Genomic DNA, 13,054 nt, shown 5'->3' with positions numbered 1-13,054 from the left:
CCCAAGGTAGGAGCTAGCTAAGGTAATTTCTATCTTTGCCAAGAGGAATTAAATCCAGAAACCATAAATAAGGAACTCGGCATCTGTCCTGGTCACATGTCAGAGTCTGTTTTTATTATTTATTTGTTTTTATTATTTATTTTTATTTAAACATTTTAAACGTTTATTTTGAGAGAGAGAAAAAGAGAACACATGCACATGTGCACATGAGAGCACACAAGCAGGGGTGGGGGAGGGGGGAGAGAGAGAGAGAGAGAGAGAGAGAGAGAGAGAGAGAGAGAGAGAAGCCCAAGCAGGCTCCGAGATGTCAGCACAGGACCTGATGTGGGGCTTGAACTCAAGAAAGGTGAGATGGCCTGAGTTGAAACCAAAACCAAAACTCAGACACTTAACTGACTGTGCCACCCAGGTGCCCCCCTCCCTGAGTCTGGTTTTAGAGAGATGGTTTGGGGGCAGCTGGGTGGCTCAGTTAGGTAAGCATCCGACTTCGGCTCAGGTCATGATCTCACGGTCCATGGGTTTGAGCTGCGTGTCGGGCTCTGTGCTGACCTACTTCGGATTCTGTGTCTCCCTCTCTCTCTGCCCTCACCTGCTTGCATTCTGTTTGTCTGTCTGTCTCTCTCTCAAAAATAAATAAACATTTACAAAAATTATTAGAGAGATGGTTTGGTGGCGCTTGGAAAAAGAAGAGCAAATGAATTCCCTGGGAACCCATCCTGCTGGGGGAAGCTTATTCACTTTTCTGATTAGTTTTCTAGACTAGAAAGTAGGTTGGGTGGTGGAGTAGAAGACTGTAGTTTGATGAGTGGGTTGCCATTGGCTGAATCCTGCTCCACGTGTTTATGAGTGGGTTGGTGAGGAAGGATGTGGAGAGCTGGTGACACTGCTGATGGCACGAACCCCAGGCACCATCCCAACAGGCAAGATGGCAGAACTGGGACCCAAAATGCCCTGGAGGTTGGATTCTAGGTCCAAGGCTAGTAGGTACAGTTTAACAGGGATGAAGGAGAAATCCGTTTTGGCCTCCAATCCTGTCTGTACTTGGGAGGGAGACATGGGAATCATGGTTCCAATTGACTAGAAGCTTGGATATGGCCCCATGATTTACGTTTTAAGAAAATGCTTGCATCTGGGGGCTGCAAGAGCTCAGGGCAGAGTCCAGGGCAGGGGAGGGAATGTCCTGCTGTTCTGAGTCTCAGACGCTAGGAAGAAGATTCCTTCATTTGTTCATTTGTTTGGTGGACAGCGACTGAGCATCTCCTCTGGTAACACTGTGCCCCAGATTACCCTGGAATGGCCGAGCATGTTGCATTTCAGGGTAAAACTGCTGAAGGGACTCAGCCCCTAGGCTGGCCACCTCTGCCTTCCTTTCTTCCTTCCACCTTGCTCTCGGTCAGGCGCTGGTGTTACAGGGCCTTGTCCCAAGGCAGACAAGGATCCTGCCTCCATAGGGTACATGTTCTAGAGGGAAAAGCAGACCATAGACACACAGACAGAATTTCTTAAGATGCTCAGTATACTGAAGGTGCTAAAACAGGGCATCGAGATAGGGTGACCAGTAGGTGTGTAGGGACTTTGGAAGAGGTGGAAGTGCTCTTTGAGAAGGGGACATTTGAGCTGAGTCCTGAAGGACACAAGGGGGCAGCCATATGGAGAAGCTGCTGGGGAATGGGGGAAGGGGACACAGGAGACGGGATGGAAAAGTATTGCAGGAGGAACAGCAAGGACAAGGCCCTAGGTATATTCTAGAAGCAGAAAGCCATTATGGCTAGAGCAGAGTGATGCCATCCATGGTCAACAGACAGAAGGGAGGCAGATTTCCATAAAACTGAAGAAATGGCTTTCTAGCCCTTAGATTTGCCTCAGGACGGCGTGGGCTGCCCCCTGAGGGAGTGAGCTTCTCATCAGTGAGGTGTACAAGCCATATTCCAGCCGCTTCCTGGTGTGGAGGTTACCCAGGAAAAGACTCAGGCATCCCAACCTCTTCAAGTTCAGGAGCATCCTTGGTTTGGCAAGAAGCTGGGAGGATGTCTGCGGAGTGAATGAAAGAAAGCTCCAGCCTGCGGATACAAAGCAGGGGCATTTCAGGGGTTTGGCAATCCTAGAGGCCTTCTACTTCGGGGGCCAGGTAGCACCATACCTCCCCCCTACATCCACTCCACGCAGAGCTGGAGAGAGCCCCAGAGTGTCCACCTCCGTAGCCCAGGAACCCATGGTAGATCTTTCCACACCTCCCTTCGCCACCGCCCCGCGGCCCCATCCTCCAGAAACTTCTGCAGGCTGGTGGGCTGTTCCCTCTTCTCCCCCGGGTCCCTCGGGCGCGCGTGCCCCGCCTCGCGCCTTTGTTCCCGAGGAGCCGCCTGGGGCAGTTTCCTAGCGCCGGCGACGAGAGCTTCCCGGCCGCGGGCTCAGCGCTCGGGCCCCGGCGCGCCCCCAGTCCCCGCAGCGGGGCCGCGGCGTCGCAGGCGGCGGGAGGGCGGTGGGAGGGGGCGGGGGCGGGGGCGGGGGCGGGGGCGCGCGGCCCGGGCGGCGGAGGGCGCGCCCGCCAGGTGCGCGGGCGGCGGCGGCGGCGGCGGGGCGGAGGGCGCAGCTTTGTGCGTTCGCGGCCGCCGGCCGGCCGTGCGCGTGTGCGCGCCGCGGTGACGGCGCACGCGGCTGGGCGGGCTGCGAGGGAAGCCCGCCGCCGGGAGGGGGCCCGGGTCCGGATGGCGATGGGAGGACGCCGCCGTTGCGGGCGCACGGGCGGGGTGAGCAGCCGCCGCTGACTGTTGACATTCGGTCCACGTCGAGGAGTGAGCTCTGCGCCGTGCGTCGGAGAAGGTCAGTGGGTCCGGGGCTGGGTGGTGATTCTATGCATAAACAGCCTGGATCAGGGCGCGAGTCCCGGGTGTGACTGAACGCGGAATCGGGGCGTATGTTACGAGTGTAAATGCGTGTGTTCGCAAGGAGAAAGACAGCCCGTACGTGTGTGAGCTCTGTGCTGTGATCCTACAGGGTAATTAAGCGTAATGGGTTGTGTTTCGGAGATGGGGTGACTGTCCTCAGCAATCCATGCGGGTGGGGCATTGCGCACACACATCATGTATCAGGGTGTGTGTGTGTGCGTGAGTGAGATGTTGCTCAGACCCTGTCAAAGTCTCTGGCTAGAGAAGCTGACCGAGGTGGAGGTCAGAGGTGGGGTGTTTACAGGTGGTGGTAGAAGGAAACAGCCGGAACCCCAGGAGGACCTGTGACTAGGCTGGTTTTGTTTGTCTGTTTGTTTTGCCAAAAGGCCGTAAACCCCACCCCATCCTCACTCCAACCTGTGCCTGTTGCAGAGAGGGGAGCTAGGATGATGGGGTGCTGGCAGAGAGGCCTTAATGGACCTCCCGGGCAGGGCCAGCCACCAGCCTGCTGCTCATTTCTGGAGGCCCTGGGTGAGTGAGTGAGGGGGGAGTCAGCCTTGGGTGGGGTTCCAGGGCAGGTGTGTGTTCAGGGGACCTCAGAACTGTGCAGAGTCCACTTGGCTTTGCCACCACCAGATACTGCGTGTCTGGACCTGGGAGCTGGCTGGGGGGACATCCTTCTTTCCCCTCATGTTTCCTGCAGCTCCCTCCACACCCTTAACAAACCAAAGGGCATTTACATGCAAGTGGGGTTTGGGCTCTGAATGCCTGGGATCTGCCTCTGTTGAGTGGCCCCCTTCAGAGTAGCCTCCTTAGGGAATAATAGGGTTGTCCTGGGCTGGGCGCCAGGGCTCTTGGGTTCTTTTCATGATTTGTGATCCTGTGGCTGTACCTTAAGCTCGACAGGCCTCAGTTTCCCATGGAGAGGGAAGAACCCCCTCCCACCCCCCACCCCCACCGTTTTTGCTGCAGGGTAAGGAGAGCTCAAACAGCTGTGTGTGTGTGTGTGGGGGGTAGGGGTGGGTTGGGTAGGGAGGCTGGGAGTGACTCAGGGCGTGTGAGGTCCCAAGAGTGATTTCCCCCAGGAGAGTCCCATCATATCTTTGTGACTTGGGTAGAAGTTGGGGGAGGCTCTGTCCTCACCTGCAAGGAGGTGTATGGGGTTTTCCGAGTCCGGGGGTGGGGCAGGGTGGCTGTCTGCTAGATCTGGCTGCTCAGGTTTCAAGAAACTACCTCAGGTCCCCTCTCCTTTCCAAGATGTTGAACATTGGGGGTGAGCTTGGGGACCTGCTTGGGGGCTGGGATGGGGGACTGGAGCTGACGAGCCACAGAAGTTTCTGGGTAGAGGCAGATGCTAAACGTGGGTAGGACCAGGGCACATCTGGCTGGGGTTCCTGCTCAACCCAGGGTGTTGAGGCAATTTGGTAGAGGTGGCTTCAGTTTCAGAGAGGACGTACCTGCTGCAGGTGCCCTCATACCCTCTGCTCCCTGTTTCCCATACCTTGTCTGGATCAAGTGTGGCTGAGCCAGTGTGGTTCAGAATGACTTCAGCCTTGAGGAAAAGGGCCCCCTGGTGTGGACGGGCCCCCTGGTGGTGGCAGCATTTGGTTAAGCATAAAGGCTCTGTTGTTACTCAGACCAGGGTTTGAGTCCCAGCACCACCACTCTCTGTCTCCACCTGTGTTCCCCCAAAGCAGAGGCTGAGAGAAAGGCTTGTGTGTGGTGGTTTATTTGAGAAGTGGTCTTGGGGAACAAGGGTGGGGCAAAGGGCATGAAGGGGAAAAGACGAAAGATGGCTGGCTGGCTGATTCAGTGGAGCATGAAACTCTTGATCCCGGAGTCATGAATTCAAGACCCACATTGGGCATGGTGCTTACTTTAAAAAAAAAAAAAAAAAAAAAGACAAGGATGCATTATTTTTATTACCACCACTCTGCCCTGGGCAGTCTCCTGAGGAGCCTTAGGGAATGCGTTTCAGAACTGCCCTGCTGGGGAGAAAAATAGGGAAGCGTTCATCCATCAGCTCTGTTCCCCACTGGACAGAGTGGTTTGGTGGACATTAACTCCCACCTGCTTGCAGGCTGCCCACGCGTGAGGCCCCAGTGGGTTCTCGTGGGCGCCCCACACTGCACCTCAAAGAAGGCCCCACGCCGCCCTAGGTGAAGTTTTGCCGGGTGGACCGAATGCCGCTGCTCAAAGTCTGCGGGGAGCTGGTCGTTGCTGACGTGGCTGGAGTAAGAAGTGGGGCAGAGAGGGCTGAAGTGGCATAAGTCCAGCACACCACCTGACCTTGCGCAAATTACCTAACTTCTCAGAGCTTCAGTTTCCATATCAGGGGTTGTAAATGTTAAATGAGACATTTATGAAAATTTTGAACATGGCGATGGGCCCTTAAACATTGTATTTCTGTATAATCGGGAAGACAGCACATTGTGGGTGGCTTGGATATTCATTCACTCAAGTGGAGGAGGAGGCAGGATTCAGTGACTTCTAATGACAGCCCCCCTCACCTTTGGCCGTAGGATCTGAGGCTCCAGGGCCAGACATTTGAGCTGGTCAGTTCCTCCTGGAGCTGTGGCCCAGTCTTCCACATCCCCTGAAACGTTCTGTTTCACGTTCTGTGAATTTGAGCCAGCAGTGCCTTGCCCCTGGGCCGGCTGCTCAGACATGCCTCTTGCTTGTCTCTGGCAGTGAGGTGGGGGGTGGGTGGGTGGCGAGGGGAGCGGTGCTTGAAAGAGTAGTGGCGGGAGGGTGGGTGCTGGCATTTGGAGTTGGCAGATGGTTGTGGGCATTGGTCTGGGCCCCTGTTGGTGGGGAGGGAGTTCAGCACAGGAGGTGGAGGAGGGCGAGAGAAAAACGGAGGGCAGGAAGGGAAGGGAGACTGGCCAAGAATGAGGAGGAACCACGGGCAAGGTGGGGCAAGGTGGGCAGCCTGGGTGGCTGGGATGGCAGGGACAGGCTGGGCCTCTGGGAGAGTGATGGTGTGGTGTGAGAGAAGGGGACGACCGTGTTTGAGGATGAGGTGGGGGGTCCAAGGGCGTAGGCCCGGCCGGCTTCGTATATCAGAGTACAGCATCGAGACTCGGGATCCTCGTTCTCTCTTTCTCCGGAGTGGCTGCCAGCCCCCCCCAGGCCACCACCTGCTTTGGAGGGGAGATGCTGACTGCAAACACTTGGTCCTGTCGAGGATGTGCCTCTGCCGAGGCCTGTACCATGGTGGTCCTGGCCTCTCTACCCTCTGCCATCTCCAAGCAATGTGCTGCCCCCTCAGGAGAGGTCACACCGTGGGGAAGTTGTCTAGCCGCCTCCTGCTCATGCACAGCCAGCTCAGGCTGGCAATAAAAGGTCACTGTGCCCGTCTGTTGCCTGTAGGCAAGGTCACACCAGCCTAGGCTGGTGATGTTCAGCAACCACTGTCTTCATTTACAGCCATTTCAAGATTCCTCTGACCTCTGCAATTTGGGACTCTTTTTGTTTTTAATAATTTTAGTAAAAAAACAAACAGTGATGTCTATCCATCTCCTCCCTTTTTAAAGAGGAATTCTAAATGGAGTCAGATGACACTCTTCTGGTCCACACCTCTGTTTCAGTGCTTTGGTGCTTCTCCAGTGGGAAGTTCTGCTTCATGTCTGATCTTAGCCTGCCGTGCTGCACTTAGTTTTTATTTTTATTTTTTTTCTTTTGCTCTGTTTGCCACAACCCTTCAGGGCTCCTTTCAACCTGCCCAAGATGTAAAGCAGCCATGGGGGCTCCCAAGGCAGATGGGACACCAAGGCAAGGCTTGTGCTTTTGGGGGACCTGGCCTGAAACCAGGCTGTGCTGAGTCCCTGGCCCTGCCCATGATAAGGTCTTGACTTGCAGCTTGCTGTGAGGGCCAGGTGGTTTCTCACCCCCTCCCCTAGGTCAGATCCAGGGCTGGCAGCCTCGTTCCTGGATTATGCTGGGTGTGCCGGCTGGGCCCTGAAAGGTCTGGGCCAGCAGATGGCAGCAGGCATGGGCACCTGGGGGACCCTGCTGACTAGATGACTGGTAGTGAGCAAGAGCAGGAGGGGAGTGACAGGCCGCCAGGCACAGTGAGATGTGCCTGTACGTGTGTGCACGTCTGTGGAGGTTGCACATCTGTGGAGGGTGTGGGTCCTCTGAGTATGTCTCTGTGTGCATTGTTGTGTGCTGTTTGCTGGTGTTCTTTCCTCTGGGGATGTGTGTTGGCCACCCACTAGGTGCTTTCCAGAGTCCTAAAGGGTGTGCCTGTCTGATGGCAGGTGATACTTGACCCCACTGGGATTGCCTGGCCCTACCTGGGGCCCCTGAGTCTTCTGCCCTCCCCACTTCTGCCTTCTCTCCAAGCTTCCTGTCCCTGTCCCTCCCTCCCTCTGTTTTGAGGAAGTTGCCTCTCCCCCACTGGCTGTGTGGGTGCCCACTGCCTTTGGGGCAGGGCCTGGGGAGAGATAACCAGGGCCCCATCCTTTGAACTCTGAGCTCAGGGTGGCAGGTGGGTAAGCCCTAGTTTGAGGATATGAGTCAGGAATGGCCACAGGGGGTGGGCAGAAGCTTGGCTCTACGTGTCAGTGTGCTTCAGGGAAGTATATGTGCACCCCTTACACTTGACTACCCCCTCAGAGGCCTGGGTATCAGTGCAGCCATGGGAGGGGCCCCCAACCCCCACTGTCCATGCTCTCTTCCCCGGTAGCTGTGGCTAGCAGTTTCCAACAGGGAGCAGAGTGGTCTCTGGGGGTCTGGGCATTCCGCTTGGGGACCTTGGCCTCAAGTAATTCCTGTCACCACAGTCACTTGTATATGTGGAGTTCCTCCTGTGCCAGGCCCTGGACTGCACACTGTGCGTGTATTAGCTCATGGGCTCCTCAGAGCAATTCTGTGAGGTGGGTTCTGGAAGCATCCCAATTTTATGAGGAAGTGGAGGCTCAGAGAGGCTGGGTCACTTCCACAAGATCACACAGCTAGTAAGTAGTGGAGCCAGGATGTAACCCAGGTCTGTTCTTGATAGTTGCTGCCATTCTGTTCACTCTTCACAAAGCTGGATTTTCACATCCTTGCTGTTTCCCCTGCAGGGAGGCTGTCCCAGATCACGCTCTCCAGACAGGGCTCCCCACCCACCTGGTCGCCTTTGGATCATATCAACCTGTCGTAAATACCTGTGTAAAGTTATCCCTCTTTTATCTTTCACCTCCTCCCTCCCAGGCCCCCCAGGGCAGGGATCTGTCTCGTTCACCGATATATCCTCAGCATTAGCAGAGAGCTTGGAACACAGTATGGATGTAAATTGCTTTTCTGACACCAGTTCTATTGTGTGTGTGTGTTAAGGGGGGACGTGGTTTTTCCCACATGTGTAACCAAACAATTTTTGGACACCAATAGGGTGTCTGAGAATTCAATTCAATTCTGATGCGATTTACCTGGAGATCATATCATATTCCACTGGTGAGGATTCAGTCGGACAAGGTACTAGTCCCAAGCCCAGGTTGTTACCAGTGCTTCTGACCGACTGGCTATAAATCAGAGGTTCCCAGGACCTCCTCCTCCTCCTCCTCCCCACGTTGGGGCAATTTGCTAGAGCGGCTCACAGCACTCAGAGAAACCTTTTACTTACTAGATCGCTGGTTTATCATGAAAGGATGTAACTCAGGAGCAGGCAGATGGAAGAGGTGTGTGGGGCAGCATGTGGGGAGAGGGCGCCACTGTCCCCATTCTTCCACCAGCCTGGAAGCACTCCCAACCCGGTCCTGTGTGTTTTTATGGAGGCTTCATTACATAGCCCCAATTGATTAAATCATTAGTCATTGGCGATTGAATCAACCCCAGCCCCTCTTCCCTCTTTGGAGGTCTGAGAGAGAGGTCTGGCCTTCTAATCATGTGATTGGTTCTCTTGGCAACCAGCCTCCACCCCTGGGTGCTTCTAAAAGTCACCTCATTCACATAACAAGACACCTTTATCAGGCTCCGCACTTCTGAAGCTACAAGGGTTTGGGGAGCTGTGAGCCAGGAACTGTAGACGAAGACCAAATGTGTATTTCCTATGAATCACAATATCCCAGGGTGCAATAAACAAGCCCTGAGTGAATGAATGAATGAATGAATGAATGAATATATGAAGATATGTGTGACTCAAGGCCCAAGCTCCAAACCCCTCGTCTGTTGCTGTCTCTCACACAGCAGAGACCATGGCAGAGTGGCTAGGGGCACAGGCTCTGGAGCCAGCTCACTGGGTTCCAGTTCTGGCTCTATCACCAGCTATTCCGGTTATTTTTACTGCGTAATAAACTGCCCAGAAGCTTATGGCTTAAAACAGTGGTGACATTTATTTTGCTCAGGAATTTGCAGTTTGGGCGGGGCCTGGCAGGGATACTTCTGTCTGCTCTGCGGTCATCCTCTGGGGTGTTTCAAAGACTAGGGGATGGAATGGTCTGAAGGCTCAGTGGCTCATGTCTGGCATTTAAAGCTGGCTGTTGGCTTGAGGACTCAGTCCCTCACCACAGGGGCCTCTCCCTTTGCTCTGTCTTCTTGTCACCCAGGCCATCTCCCTGTGTGCTAGTTCGGGCTTCCTTACAGCATGGTGGCTGGGTTAAGGGGCAAGGACCCCAAGAGAGAGCCAGCAGAAGCTAGTTTACCTTTTCTTTTTAATTAAGAAAATTTTTCTAAAAAATTTTTTTATATTAGAGAGAGAGCGAGCGAGAGAGCGAGCATGAGCAGGGGAGGGGCAGAGAGATGGAGACAGAATCTGAAGCAGGCTTCAGGCTCTGAGCTTTCAGCACAGAGCCTGATGCGGGGCTCCATCTAACCGTGAGATCATGACCTGAGCCAAAGTCGGACACTTAACCCATTAAGCCACCCAGGAACCCCTGTTTTACCTTTTCTTATCCAGCCTTGGAAATGATGCGGCATTGCTTCTGCCTGACTCACAGATCCACACAGGTCCAGGAGGGCACGGAGATTCCATCTCTCAGTAGAGGGGTGTCCGTGTCACCTAGTAACAAGAGCATGTGGGACACAGGATATATTATGGGATGGTGTGGCTGTCTTTGGAAAGTATAATAAATCTGCCACAGTTCCTTCCTAGGAGCGTGACCTTGAGCAAATTACTTAGTCTCTCTGTGCCCTGATTTTTCCATCTGTCAAATGGGACGTTAGTATGTACTTCACTGGGTTGTTTCTTTAGCAGTGACTGTAGTCCCACCTACAGATCTCCCGGCCTCAGGTGAGGCGTTGGTGCAGGCTTTCACCAAGCTACAGGATCCAGCTCCAATTTCCCACCACTTGCATGGAATATGGCAGGCACCTCACTGTTCAGAGCCCTTTTGAGGTGGGGCTAGTAATGGGGAGAGAAGAGGGGACCTTGATGGAGTGTCTCCATTATTATGTCATTGTAAGTTAGCCTTGCTCCCTTCAAAGGGGCAAGGGACAAGTTTTGATGGAGATGTAACAAGGCTAAGACCCCAGCAGGATTTCTCTGTGCCTGGGAGGGCAAACCCTGCTAGGGCCCCCATCTTCATTCAGGGGAGTCACGAGACATGAATCATGAACATGTTGTGTTTGAGCTGCAGGGCTTTAAAAAAAAAAAGTGTTTGAGGGAGCTCCTTGCCTCTTCTCTGTCCTCCCAGCCTGCCTCCACCTGAGTCACTGTTCATCTGCCAGAAGGACCGCTCTCTCGCCCAGCTTGCCAAGGTTTGCTCATCCTGGCCCAGCTTGGGGCTGCTCCTTGGCTGGGCATTGGTGGGGGCCCAGCCTGGTGGTAGCTCACATCTAGTGCTGCCCTCATTCTCTATAGGAATGGCAGACTTGTTAAAAGCAGGGCCTCTGGTTTGAATTCTGCCATTGTCACCTACCAGCCCTGTGACCTTGGGCAAGTTCCTTAACCTCTCCGTGACTCCATTTCCTCACCGGGATAGAGGACACGGTTGGGGCCAGGATTAAATAAAGTAAAAAGTATGACATAACTGGTTCGTGGGAGATTCTTGAGAAATGGGTACAGTTATTTGTTACAGATGAAAAAAATGCAGAGGGCGTTAAAGTGGTTTCTCCATAGCTATTATTCAATGTCAGAGCCAGGGCTGGAACCCACGGTTGTTGCTGATCTCCTGCAAGACATAGAATTCCCCCACACGTGTCCCCCAATCCCTTATGCCAGGGGAAAGTATGGCTACCATCCTAGAAATACAAGCAAGATGCTCTCTTTTCTTTTTCTCTTTTAAAGTTTTACTTATTTATTTAGAGAGAGTGTGTATGTGAGCAGGAGAGCGACAGAGAGAGAGAAAGAGAGAGAATCCCAAGCAGGCCCCACACTATCGGCGCAGAGCCTGATGTGGGGCTCGAACTCACAAACCGTGAGATCATGACCAGAGCTGAAATCAAAAGTTGGGACACAACCGACTGAGCCACCCAGGCGCCCCAAGACGCTCCCTTTTCTTCTTTGCGGTACCCAAAGTTGCCTGCAGAGGGTGCTGATGCCCACATTCCAGCCCATTCAGGAGAGGCTCTGCAGTAGGGGAGGGTCGGGAGTGACCCAGCTGGATGGAGTGAGAGCTAAGAGAGCTGGCTCCGTGATCTCCTTTAGCGAGATCTCCTTCAGACAGCTCCTAGTGCCCAAGACTTCCACAGGAAGCTCCAGGGACACCAAAGGTAATGGGAGTGTTGTAGTGGATTTGCTACCAGTGTTTCTCACTGGGCCAGAGTCATCAGGGGAGTTTGTTAAACATGCAGGTTCCCTGGCCCCTCCCCAGAACAATGGAGTCAGAATTTGAGCAGTTGCATTGGCTAACACACCTATAGGTCTATGCCAGGCATTCCTCTGAAGGCTTCGTGCATATTAGCTCATTTACCCCTCCCAACAGTCCTCTGAGGTAGATACTATTATTATCCCCATTTTATAGATGAGGGGTGTGGTCTGAGGCACAGAGAAGTTGAGGGACTTGCCCAAGGTCACACTGCTGGTAAGCAGCAGGGCTGGGGTTTGAACCCATGTTCTTTTAAACTGCAGGTAACTCTCACACCCAGTGCATTTGAAAACCACTAATATATAACCCTGGGCCTGTCCCCTTTTTTATCTCTTTTTGCTTCCTATTATTTGTTATTATTTTAAGTAGTGTTTATTGTGCTTTTCTAATTATAGAAGTAAGACTTGCTTATTTCAGAAAACAGAAAAGAAGAAAAGAAGAAAAAAATCATGATCCTTAATCTCACCCCTTAATAATATGGCCCTGAACATAATATTTAGCCTATTTTATTCCATTCAGAAATGTGCCGTAAGTGTCTTCCCTTGTCATTACATGTACTTCTATACCTACTTTATATTGGCGGGAACGTACTCTGTTGTTGGGAGATGCTATCTTTCTTGAACCTACCCTGTTGGTAATTTAGGTCATTTCCATTGTTCCGTAGTTATGGCAACAACGAGCTGGAGACTCTGGAAAGTACAACTTGTCGCATGGCTCGGATTTTTTTTCTTCTTGGGATGGTGTGGAATTGAGAACAGGGTTGCCAGGTCAAAAAGCATGCATATGAAAAAAACAAACCTCTGTATTGAAGGAAAATGTACATGTAGAGAAGTGCACAGGTTTTAAGTGTAGGGGTGAATGTCCATAAACTTGACTCACCCGTCTAAAACCAACACCCAGTTCCAAAAACAGGCCTTGATGTGTACTTCAGAAGCCCCCTTGGCGTGCATGTAAGGATTCTGATTTGTGTTGTTAAATTTCCTCCGGCAAAGTTGTATGTTGGTCTCCTCTGAGTTTTCTCAAGATTAAAGCACAAACTCTTTGCCTAAAAGCAGAATGGATGGAAGAACCATCTGGAGTCAGACAGGGAGAGAGAGATCTTGGCCTGCCCTTTCTGGGGCAAGACCTACTTCCCTTCAGGGTAGAAGAGATGGTCCCAGGACTCGGATCAGTGTCAGTGTGAGCTCCAGATAGTTTAAGGTTTTAAAGAAATGAGGCTTTGTAGCTGCTACCGTTTCTGCTCTTGTTTGTTTGTTTATTTTTTAATTTTTATTAAAAAACTTTTTTTTAGCGTTTATTTATTTTTGAGAGAGACAGAGACAGAATGCGAGTGGGTTGGGGCAGAGAGAGAGGGAGGCACAGAATCTGAAGCAGGCCCCAGGCTCTGAGCTGTCAGCACAGAGCCTGATGCAGGGTTCGAACTCACAAGCTATGAAATCA

At 52.7% G+C, this 13,054-nt stretch overlaps 1 protein-coding gene across 4 annotated transcripts in view; it reads left to right on the top strand.

Moving 5' to 3' along the window:
* Nucleotides 1-13,054, top strand: part of RAP1GAP2 (RAP1 GTPase activating protein 2) — a 224,252-nt gene that overhangs the window by 14,894 nt on the left and 196,304 nt on the right. Inside the window, exon 1 of one of the 4 annotated variants that reach the window (XM_019429566.2) lies at nt 2,658-2,820. The exons of 2 other annotated variants lie outside the window; for them this stretch is intronic. Coding sequence is in view for 1 of the 2 variants with exons in the window: in XM_019429569.2 (XP_019285114.1) it covers nt 3,360-3,416 (57 nt within the window). In the remaining variant the exon portion in view is untranslated. Of the gene's footprint in view, nt 1-2,657; nt 2,821-3,344; nt 3,417-13,054 lie in introns of those variants that run through there. One more of the 4 variants, XM_019429569.2, reaches the window with a different exon arrangement.

Source organism: Panthera pardus, unplaced genomic scaffold (genome assembly GCF_024362965.1).
Source record: "Panthera pardus isolate Hobbes unplaced genomic scaffold, ASM2436296v1 HiC_scaffold_3, whole genome shotgun sequence".
NCBI lineage: Eukaryota > Metazoa > Chordata > Mammalia > Carnivora > Felidae > Panthera > Panthera pardus.
This window is presented reverse-complemented; position numbering and strand designations above follow the sequence as displayed.